Source organism: Octopus sinensis, linkage group LG11 (assembly GCF_006345805.1).
Source record: "Octopus sinensis linkage group LG11, ASM634580v1, whole genome shotgun sequence".
NCBI classification, from domain to species: Eukaryota; Metazoa; Mollusca; class Cephalopoda; order Octopoda; family Octopodidae; genus Octopus; species Octopus sinensis.
In genome coordinates this window covers 48,859,580-48,871,518 of record NC_043007.1, presented here as the reverse complement: position 1 = coordinate 48,871,518, position 11,939 = coordinate 48,859,580, and the positions used below count along the sequence as shown (strand labels likewise).

Genomic DNA, 11,939 nt, shown 5'->3' with positions numbered 1-11,939 from the left:
AGCAGTCAATCAATCTATCTATCTATCTATCTATCTATGTGTGCGCGCGTGCGCGCGTGAAGACTTACACACATACACCCACAAAAATTATCAATTACAATAGGCACAACAAAGAACAATATATTCTATCGATCTCAGTCAGTAGTTGTCTGGGACTTTATTTATTTTATAACACCGAAGAAATTATTATTAACAGTAAAGCGCTGAACATGTTAACATCGTTTCTGCTGTGTTTATTAATTAACATGTTAATTACATGTGTGTTAAGTACACGTGTGTTGATCAACAATGCCGTGAACCGGAACGATCTGTTTGATATACGGTCGCCATGACAACGGCTTAAACACTGTCATTTATTTGCAGAGATAAAATTTTTCGTGGAACTTCCTATTGCCTCATGGATTCGGTATGTAGAAAAAGATTTTATTGTATCATCGTCATCATCAACATCACCACCACTTTCCTTGATCCTTTTAAGCCTTTAAACAGGCCAAATAAGGCCCAAATATTCTATCTGTTCTACGTTCAAATTGGCCAAATGCCCCCTCATACCTATCTTACAATGTCATTCTAAAAATAAAGTATCACATCATTGAAATCTCGAAGTTATGAGATAATGCATGATTAATTCAAAAGAACGAGAATAAATAAGCATTAAAATATTTGACAGAGTAATCTGAATGCTAAAGGGTTAAAATTAAATTCTTCACTCAATAATTTATGAGTTTGTTGAAAATTAACGAAGATCTATGTGTGCAAATGGGAGAGAAGGGGTTTATCTGTCACCTGCATGTCATCATCATCATCATCATCATCGCGTGAAGAATTAGAATTTAAAAAATGTCACGTGAGAAAAGCCGCCCAAATGCTTTCATGATGTATATGTGTACGTATTATTGTGGGTGTATGACTGAGCATGCATTTATGTATGTATGTATGTATGTGTATGTATGTATGTATGTATGTATGTATGTATGTATGTATGTATGTGTGTGTGTGTATGTATGTATGCATTTGTACATGTGTATACGTGCGTGTGTATAAATATATGTCGTGTTGGGGTCTCTAGGCTTTTCTCTCGAACTGCTAGAAATAGCTGAAACCTCCCTCAAATTATACCCAACCATCTTGAAAAGGAACAGGCACATTGAATAATGTCGCTCTGGATGAGATTGACAGTGTTGTAGAGGCTTGAATGGCTTTCTTAACGTCTGCTCAGCTGAGTTTGGCATAGAGGTTAAAAAACAACTATCTGTGTTTGCCTCTATCTGTCAGCAGGTCAGGATAGATAAATAGATAGACAGACAAAAAAAGAAAGAAAGAGAGAGAGAAGAGTGCGAGAGTCAGGTAGGTAGACAGATAGACAACTAAATACACAGAGAATCATATTAATATAAAGATAACATATTTACATCATGAATTATGTATGAACTAGAGTGTTACCCATCATATGACAAGTAACTCTGGAAATTTATTTTGCCAGCGTGGCTAATATGGCATACATATAATAATTACAATTTAACTTTTGTCGAATATCTGGACACTTAAAAAAATGAAATGAATATGAATTTCCAAAAGAAACTATTTATTGCTTCAAAATAAAATTGAACAAACCAAATTTCTTATCTGTATACTTGCAATAAATGTTATAGCTCTCTTCTGCTTTTTTATCTCCTTATCACTCTTCCCAGTTTCTCTTGGACTTCCCTCAAGAATTCGACGAAGCACTCTGTCCGAAACATTATATCTTTGCTCTATAATTGTCCTTATCCTCTGGGTCAGGGCCCTTTCTATTTCGTCTGGTTTACTGGGATCATGAGGCAGTCTGAATTATTGGATAAAATTGTCTAGAAAATAAAACAGACAAGACAGTTGTGGCCAGAGCGCCTTTTGTTATAAGTTTCATCAAAGAGAACATTGTAGTGATACTCAAGGTTGAAAGGTATTTGGAGCACATATTGAAACGACAACCAGAACAAATGATGATGACGACAACAACGACGAAAACAAGAACCACATCAACCGGAATTAGTATCATCATCATCCTCCTCCTCCTCATCATTTAGCGTCCGCTTTCCATACTAGCATGGGTTGGACAGTTCAACTGGGGTCTGGGAAGCCAGAAGGCTGCACCAGGCCCAGTCTGATCTGGCAATGTTTCTACGGCTGGATGCCCTTCCTAACGCCAAACACTCCATGAGTGTAGTGGATGCCTTTTACGTGCCACCGGCACAGGTGCCAGACGAGGCTGGCAAACGGCCACGATCAGATGGTGCTTTTTACGTGCCACCGGCACAGGGGCCAAGAGAGGCTGGCAACAGCCACGATCGGATGGTGCTTTTTACATGCCACCGGCACAGAGGCCCGTCGGGGCGGCTCTGGCAATGGCCACATTCGGATGGTTCGCTTACATGCCACTGGCACTGGCATCACGGCTACAATTTCAGCCTCAGTATATTTCTACTTATTTAATTTGACTATGAACTTCCTTTGGACTTTTTCTTTTTATGCTTCTTGCATGTGCATGTGTGTGCACACGCACACACACACACTCACATGCACACACACACACAAAAGGTTGTAAAAAAAGTCCTGTAGCATTTTTGAAATGATCACTATAAACAACAAAAAGCAATGAAATATCTTGCATCCTTAATTCATCTACATGGAAAAGGCCTGACAGAAAAAGAAATAGATTATATCACAAACTTTAAATGTAAACCTAGTATTTTTTTACGGCTTACCTAAAATACACAAGAGCAAAATAATTAATGAAGCCTACAAACAATCACCAGGCAAATACATAAATATCCTAGCACCAGAAAACTTAAAGTTAAGACCTATTATAGCTGTGAAACCCACCACCTAAGCAATTTTCTAGACATCCTATTGAAACCATTGCTGAAATACATCAAAAGTTTCATTAGAGATGATCTAGATATGCTTGAGCACCTACCAAAAACAACTAATGAAGAGACATTATTGGTTTCCTTCGATGTTATTAATCTTTACACCAATATCCCACATGACTATTGAATAGAAGCAATAAAATTCTGGCTGGAAAAGTATCCCATAGAACTTCCGGAACGCATAAACCAGGGTTTTATTATCGAAACTTTAAAATTTATACTTCAGAACAATTATTTCCTATTTGATGACACCTACTACTGACAAAAATGTGAACGAATACAGCCCCTGTTCTTGTGAGCCTAATAATAGGATATTTTGAATTCACCATATATGGAGTGTCACTGCAAAAATATGGATATCCATTTAACAATTGTATAAGAGAGAACTGGAAAATAATATAATTTATGCTATAACTTGTTCAGGTTGTGGACATAACTATATAGAACAGACAAGTATGGTACTTAGGCAGAGAACCACAATACATAAGGAACAGATCCATTTCCCAAAGTATAGACAGATACATTTGAGTGAGCATATAGAGAGATGTACAGGTAATATCCAACCAAATTTCGCAGTTATCCCCATATACCAGTGCAAAGAAACAATTTCTACACAAGAACCTTTAAATATACCTCCTCTGTTCTCAATTAATAATAATCACCAGTTATCTCTCCTTAGATCTTTCAACTTGGTGATTCATTCACAAACTCCCATACAAGAATATGCACTAAAATCTTCTTAAGAAAATACGAAATTACAATAATTTCAATGTCACAATTAGCGAAAGCGAAACCGGTCAACAAACACAATACTCTTTCATTTAAAATGTATTAAAATATATAAAATTATATAAACTGTGTGCATTTTCCTATATATATATATATATATATATATATCATTTATATTTAGTGTGTAATCAAGAGTCGTAAGGATAGTTGAGGGGAAGAAAGAGAACAAATCAAAGAAAGGAGAAGAGAAAGTTATGCAATTTAGGCACATTGGATTGTAATACTGGAATAAGCAGATGTGCTTCAAGAGGACAAAGCTTCGATTTTACCATGCCTAGATAATACACACACACACGCACACACTCACTCACACACACACTCATACACTGGGGTCGATCATTGGACTAAACATTCTTCAAGGTGGCGCCCCAGCATGGCCACTGTCTAATGACTGAAACAAAAGATAAAAGTACTTATTTTTTGTTAAGCCTGGTACTTATTTTATCGGTGTCTTTTGCTGAGCCACTAACAACTATTGAAGAGGTTGCAAGAAGTAACAAAAATTTTAGAAAAAAAATTAAATATTTAAATTACTAGATATTGATCCAGTGAGTCTATTAATTAATAAGGCATTAAAACAGAATGACTCTCCCGAGACACTACAATATATATATATATATATATATATATTATATATATATATATATATTATATATATATATATTGGTAAAAACGGTAAGATAACAAAAGAAAGAAAGAGACATCAATATTATGTAAATAGAGGAATTTATCTGTAAATGTAATATGTGACAATTATTCGGTAGCCAAGATAAAACTCTGAGTTTCGGATGCCGAGATGGAAATCCACACCACCATCTCTTCAGTTACCCGGCCATCGGAAAAACGATGGCGTTTTCCGGAAAAACGATAGCATTTTTTCGATGGCCGGATAACTGAAGAGATGGTGGTGTGGATTTCCATCTCGGCATCCGAAACTCAGAGTTTTATCTTGGCTACCGAATAATTGTCACATATTACATTTACAGATAAATTTCTATAAATATATATATATATACTTCTTTGTTTTGGGATTTGGTCTGCAAGATTCTTTATGTGAGTTCGTGTGTTGAAGCATATATATATATATATGTATATCAAAAGGATGTGTTATAATACTATTCCACATATACAAAAACAGCCATACTAGCAATCCAACATACCTCCATCATCAGCTGCCCCATGGATATCATTTTGGTTTCGACACCTGGGCAGTACCATTCAATTCGGCAGTGTCAACAGCATTAAAATAAGTGTTGTTTGGGAAAAAACAAACCCAAAAAACCACAACTTCCAAACACATTTACCCTATGTAAAACCGTATCGGTAAATAAATTCAATAAGTAGATTACAACAAACTCCTATATACATAACTAAAGTGACTAATCCATTAAGTCATACAAAAAGTGATAATCCCTACCGTTTTCCATAGCATAATATAACAGTGAAAGCTTAACGACCACTTTCATTCAATCAATCAATTTATAGGCAGGATTAAACACTAACTTTAATAAAACTACAACAAAGAAACATATGAAACAAAGTACATTGTATTGGTTTTCAATATAAACCTACAATAACTAAATAGCAATCAATCTTTAAGTCCATATAAATAATAATCCCACCAGTCTTCCATAATTTTACTACTATAATAAAAGTTAAAGCTTTATATAAATCTCTCCAAAACAAAAAAGATTGAAATTAATTTAACAAATAATATAATAATTATGAGTGAAATACATTATTTCATCATTCAAAAGTTAATAAAAAACACTACATACTCATGAATATATCACCACTACAAGCTATAATATTAAATTACCAGTATACACATTAATTTATTAAATAGGAACTAATAAAAGTACTTGTAATTAACTATTAAAGACCTTGCTATGTTTAAAGCTAATTAAAACTACAAGTATTAGCACTTACGTGTTTTATCAGACACGCAAATATATCTATCTTTTACTTGTTTCAGATAGAAGATATATATATAGAATTTAGTTAGAGATTATGTTAATCTCATGAAGGGATGGTGTCATCCAAGGAAATATTGGTTCAATACCTAATATTTTGTGGGGAATGGATTTCCTTAAAATAATAGGGGTTTCTATATAAACTGTAGTTTATATTCATGCAAAAGAAAATGGAGATTTGAATCAATAAGAGTTTATTACTAGCAACAAATTGATCATTATCCCTTACAGCTGTTTCAGTTATACTTAGTGAAATGAATTAAATATTAAATTCATTTTTCTGAGCATAAGGAGGCGCAATGGCCCAGTGGTTAGGGCAGCGGACTTGCGGTCGGAGGATCGCGGTTTCGATTCCCAGACCGGGCGTTGTGTGTGTTTATTGAGCGAAAAACACCTAAAAGCTCCACGAGGCTCCGGCAGGAGATGGTGGTGATCCCTGCTGTACTCTTTCGCCACTCTAAAGGCGGTGCTCCAGCATGGCCGCAGTCAAATGACTGAAACAAGTAAAAAAAAAAAAAAAAAAAAAAAAATAATCTCTTCAGTGGGGAAAAATATACCCTTAGATGTTATGTGTGTTTGTTTGTAGATTCATGTCTGCTGTGATGAATCTACAAGCAAACATACATAACATCTAAGGGTATATTTTTTCCCTCTGAAGAGATTATGCTCAGAAATATGAATTCAATATTTAATTAATTTCACCGTGTATAATTGAAACAGCTGTTAAGGGATAATGATCAATTTGTTACTGATAAACTCTTATCTTCAAACTCTCCATTTTCTCCTTTTCCCTGTATATATATATGTGTATGTGTGTACGTGTGTGTGTATTTCCCTAACTTATGGACTCTTAGACGACTCTCTCATATATATATGTATGTGTATATATATATATATATCTTTTATCTTTTACTTCTTTCAGTCATTAGACAGCAGCCATGCTGGGGTACTCCCTGAAGAATTTTTAGTACTATTTTTTGTTAAGGCTGGTACTTATTCTATTGGTGTCTTTTGCTGAGCCGCTAAGTTATGGAGACATAAACCCACTACATACGTGCACACACAGGGTCTAAAACCAAGGTGTCACGTAAAAATTTCTGTTGATGGTACCGTGCAAAAAGCACCCAGTACATTATAAAGTAGTGTCAGGAAAGGCATCCAGCCATAGAGGCCAAGCCAAAGACAAACTATGGAACCTGGTGCGGCCCTTGGCCTTGCCAATTCCTTTCAAGCTGTTTAACTCATACCAGCATGGAAAACGGATGTTAAATGTTGATGATATATATATATATACAGTGTACATTTAAACACATAAGAGGTTAAGAAGTAACCATCACAAGATACCTCTAATGTATTTAAATGTACACTGTATTTATATGAAGGATATATAGTCTATTGACTAATTTTCTACACGCTAGGCCATTGGTAGTAAAAATTTCTAATGTGTGGAAGAGAGAGATAACTGAAATTTTTTACTCGGTGTATGTGTATATGTATGTATGTGTGTGTGTGTATGTATCTATGTATGTGTGTGTGAATGTATGTGTGTATGTATCTATGTATGTGTGTGTGTATGTATGTATGTATGGCCGATTCAGTGTAATTTTTTACTCGGTGTATGTGTATATGTATGTCTGAATGTATGTATGTATGTATGTGTGTATGTATCTATGTATGTGTATGTGTATGTATGTATGACCGATTCAGTGTAATTTTTTACTCGGTGTATGTGTATATGTATGTCTGCATGTATGTGTGTGTGTATGTATCTATGTATGTATCTACACATACACCAAGTAAAAAATTTCAGTTATCTCTCTCTTTCACACATTACTCTCTCTGTCTCTTCACACACACTAACAGAAGCACTTCACTTACACAACATACTGTCTGTCTCCCACACCCCATCAAACACACACACACACACACACATGTACATCAATGCTTTGATAACTTCAAAAGAAATTCCCCCGTCATAAAATCGCTTCCTCTTAGTCTCTTTCGCTCTCATTACTTCAAATGTTCCCGCAAGGCCATATGTAAAAAAATAAAAGTTTTTTACGGAAATCGACGGAAACGTGCTACTACAAACGAAAGATTGCCATTAACATTATTGAGAAAATACATTAATAAAAACAAAATCACTCAAAAGAGAAAATAGGGAAACCCCAGCTCCTAGGGAAATAAGAAACAACGAAGCAGACATACATACATGCGAATGTATGCGTGTATGTATGTCACTTAAATGTTTTTAATCTTTATAAATCTTCCACTGAGGAGGGAGCTGGTTTTCATCAAAAATATGTATGTATGTATGTATGTATGTGTGTGTGTGTGTGTGTGTGTGTGTTTATGCATGCATACAGATATATATACATACGTACCTACATAGATAGATAGATAGATAGATAGATAGATAGATAGATAGATAGATAGATATATAGGACGATATATAAAAAAAAAGTAACTTGAGCTAGGGACTGTTGTCAAAGCAAAGATACTCGTATTTCTAATTTACAACAAAAACAAACCGATTCTTTTGTGTTGTTTACTTTTTACGCTTGTATTATATTTCGGATTTTTGTTTTTGGAAGTGTTGGTGGTGGTACATTTTGTCTTTGTCTTCTAAATTATTTTTATATCATGATAAAAATAATAAAACAACAACAATTATATTCGTATGCGTTTGCGTGCAATCACTTAGGCAAAGGTTACCTGCCAACCGTCAAAGATAATGATTCAAGCTGTAGATTAAGAAAGTGAAAGTAGACGCATTTATCCAAAGAATTGTCATAGTAATTTATAGAAGAAATAATCTTAGATGTCCATCTTTCTTTGAGACGGTAGGATGTAATTTAAAAGAGATTTGGCTGCTTTTCCTAGCACGTCGAATAGTACACTAAAGGCACTCTTGTTTGTTTGTTTTCTGGTATATCGTCTGAGGGATTAAAATCTAGAGAATCCAAAGGCAATGTGATGATTTTGCTAAATCTTTTCTCTCTGTCTGTCTGTCTGTCTCTCTCTCTCTCTCTCTCTCACACACACACACACACGCACTCTATTTCTCTTTCTCTCTCTCTCACACACATACATATTCTTCCTCTCCCTCTTTCTCGCTCTCACTTTTTCTTCATTTATTTTACTCAACAATATATAACGAGTTGTTTCTTTACTAACGTCTGTTGTTGATTTGTCATTAATAGGACATAATTTAATATTATTTAAATTTAAGATATGTGGTTATCAATGACAGCCTACAATACAGTAATCATTAATTACTGTCAGGTAAAAGTATAGGCTCTCTTCTAATACGTTATATTTTCTCTTTTCATTTCTTCTGTGTAAAAATAATCAGAAACTTCTCAACCAAGGAAAATGGAATTTAAACATTGACACTTGTAATCTGGAATTTAAAAGGTAAGTTGCTTTATTAATATAATAAATAAACTAATCCATTTGGTGAGGTTCTGTGGTGTAGTGGTTATCACGTCTGCTTTACACGCAGAATGTCGCGAGTTCGAACCTCGCCAGAACCTCTGAGTGCTAAATTTTTTTCATTCCATCAATATGTTTATTTTAAATTTTGATTCATCATTCCTGATCGATAAACATAGAATAACAATCATGCAGTGGAGTCGATTTAATCACCATGTTATTACCGAAAGCCTGTGATGCTGTTCCTGTATGAGAAATAGTCTTCACAGTCAATTGGACAAGATATATAAGCCATCATTCTTTATACTTTTGTATAAACACAGGGTGCAATCTGGGTAAATGTATTCTATAGTGGGCAACTGGGTATTTATTTCTGGGGTAGACATTGTGTTGTGTTGACAATTGTGTGATGGGTGTAACTTTGCATGGTAAATTGTGGGTGCAGCAGGGGTAGATATTGGATATATGTATAAGTGTGGTAGATGCCATGTTGTGAATTGTGAGTATAATGAGTAGATGTGTATGTGTATGTGTGTTTTAGGTACCACTAGGCAGGGCTGACATTAAGCCATTTGAACCAATTGCTCCCAATTGAGCCCTGTGACGAAGGGGGAGGGCGCACTCAAGAGGACACATTCTATACTGCAGCATTTCATAAAGGTGGTCTCTCTGAAGTCTTTTAAAATAATCTACAAGGTCTTTCAAAAAAAAAAAGAAAAGAAAAAAAAAACTTTCTACACAAGATATCAAAAGATAAATCCATTCATCCAAAACTGCTTGGGTCAGCCACTGAATTTGAAGAAATTTATTGCATTTTTAGTGTAAGGGTCAATATGTCTGTTTGTATACGAATGTTTGGGAGTGTTTATGGTGATGTTTGGGTAAAGTATTTGTGTGTCTGTGAGAGTATGTGTGTGGGTGAATTGTATGTATGTATGTGTGCATATGTTTGTGTGTGTCAGTTTCTATAAATATGTTTAATTTTGGAGAAACTTTTTTATTTCAGAATTACGGAGATGTACTTACATAACAAGTGACCTGATCTGAGATCGTGTGCTGGAACGAAAACAATTACAGCATGGAAGGTGTTTATAAGACATTTAAGAAACACACAAAATCTATTAGATTCACTTCAACATTTAAATTTATTTTTGTCAGAATATTTTCGTTGCTTTGAGACCGTGACCTGTTCACTGGCAAAATTCTGTGCAGCATGGAATTTTGTCAGTGAACAGGTCGTGGACTCAAATTGACAAAAATATTTTGACAAATTAAATTTAAATGTTGAAGTGAATCTAACAGTTTTTGTGTGTTTCTTAAATGGCTTATAAACACCTTCCACGCTGCAATTGTTTTTTATTTCAATAAAGTGTATTTTATATATATATATATATATATATAGGCTTGCGAGGAAGGGATGGCCTCCCTTTGCAAATACTCCAAGGACACAGCCAGCTAGAGACGAAGATCTCTTGGGGCTATAAAGCTACAGTAACACCCCCTCCCCAATGTGGTTAGCCATGATAAGATGGCTTCTATACTTTACATTATCGAGCGATTACTGTTTCAATCTCATTCTGAGATTTAAATAATATAAATTAAATTAGAGATAAAACCACTATTATGCAAATCAAACAGTGAAAAACATAAACCAAAACATAAAAATGAATATAATTAATATATATACATATATATACATATATATATATATATATATATATATATATATATATATAATAATAATAATATAATAATAAATTCTTGTATATTCTATCTTCTGTCTTTCATTTGCCATATATATATATATATATACATATATTGAAATATATATATGTTTGTACATGTTTACTTTTGGGAAAATTTTATTATTTCAATAAAGTCTATTCTATATATATGTGTGTTAGATGGTATGACAGGGGCTAACAAGCCAAGGGCTACGTCTGGCACCTGTGTGGTTTGGCATAATAGGCATTTTTATATTTTTATGATTGTATAGACCTTGGTGCAAGTTAACTAGGAACCTGGGGCCCACCAAAATTGTTCCCAATTGGGCCCCATACTTCCTAAGGCCAGCCCTGTCACTGGGTCAGTAGTAGATGATGGAGTTTTACTTCTAAACTACAGCACCTCCCACCTGCTAAGTAGACTGCATTGTTAACACTGATTGTAATCAGCTACAGAATAGAAGTGGGATGAGTTAGAGGATGGTGAATCAAGTGCTCAAACAATGAACTGACACCTCAAGAACTTGTGAATATAGCTATCCACATAGTAGAGTAGTGTCAGTTACATAAAGATGATGTGATGACAATGATGATGAAGATGATAATGATGATGTTGATGATGTTGATGATGATGTTGATGATGATGATGTTGATGATGAGGATGATAATGATGTTGATGATGATATTGATGAGTATGATGATGATGAGTATGATGATGATGTTGTTGAGGATGACAGTGATGACGTTAATGGACCTAATCTTTTTATAATATTATAAAAATGTTTTGTTTTTCCTTTCCAGATTTCACATAACTCCTGATATTTCATTATCCGCGTAAGTCTACACACAACTCTCTTACTTAACTATAACAAATACCCAACATAAATGGCAGACAGGGCGATGGGTGTCGAGATGGTGGTGAGATGGCAGGAAACTGACCAGATGTGTCAGCTGTCCACAGCTAAATACACTAAGGTGACACTTGTTTACTGATCATGCTTCAAGAACCCTGCAGAGTATTCTTACAGTTTGAAGCAATGATGCTTTTTATAGGTGTTCTATCTTTACATTCATTATTATTGTTGTCATCATCATCATCCTCCTCCTCA

The 11,939-nt window shown here is 34.5% G+C and overlaps 1 protein-coding gene and 1 non-coding gene across 3 annotated transcripts in view; both read left to right on the top strand.

The window, feature by feature from the left end:
• Positions 1 to 212: 212 nt before the first annotated feature.
• The window catches only part of LOC115217563 (protein phosphatase 1 regulatory subunit 36-like), a 55,762-nt gene continuing 44,035 nt past the window's right edge, over positions 213 to 11,939 (top strand). The window contains exons 1-3 of one of the 2 annotated variants that reach the window (XM_036507475.1): positions 213 to 406; positions 9,027 to 9,088; positions 11,632 to 11,664. In XM_036507475.1, the coding sequence (XP_036363368.1) occupies positions 398 to 406; positions 9,027 to 9,088; positions 11,632 to 11,664 (104 nt within the window). In that variant the 5' untranslated portion in view covers positions 213 to 397. The remainder of the gene's footprint in view (positions 407 to 9,026; positions 9,089 to 11,631; positions 11,665 to 11,939) is intronic. The other variant, XM_029787301.2, reaches the window with a different exon arrangement.
• On the top strand, positions 9,135 to 9,207 carry Trnav-uac. The gene has a single exon. It is a non-coding gene; the product is annotated as a tRNA-Val (tRNA).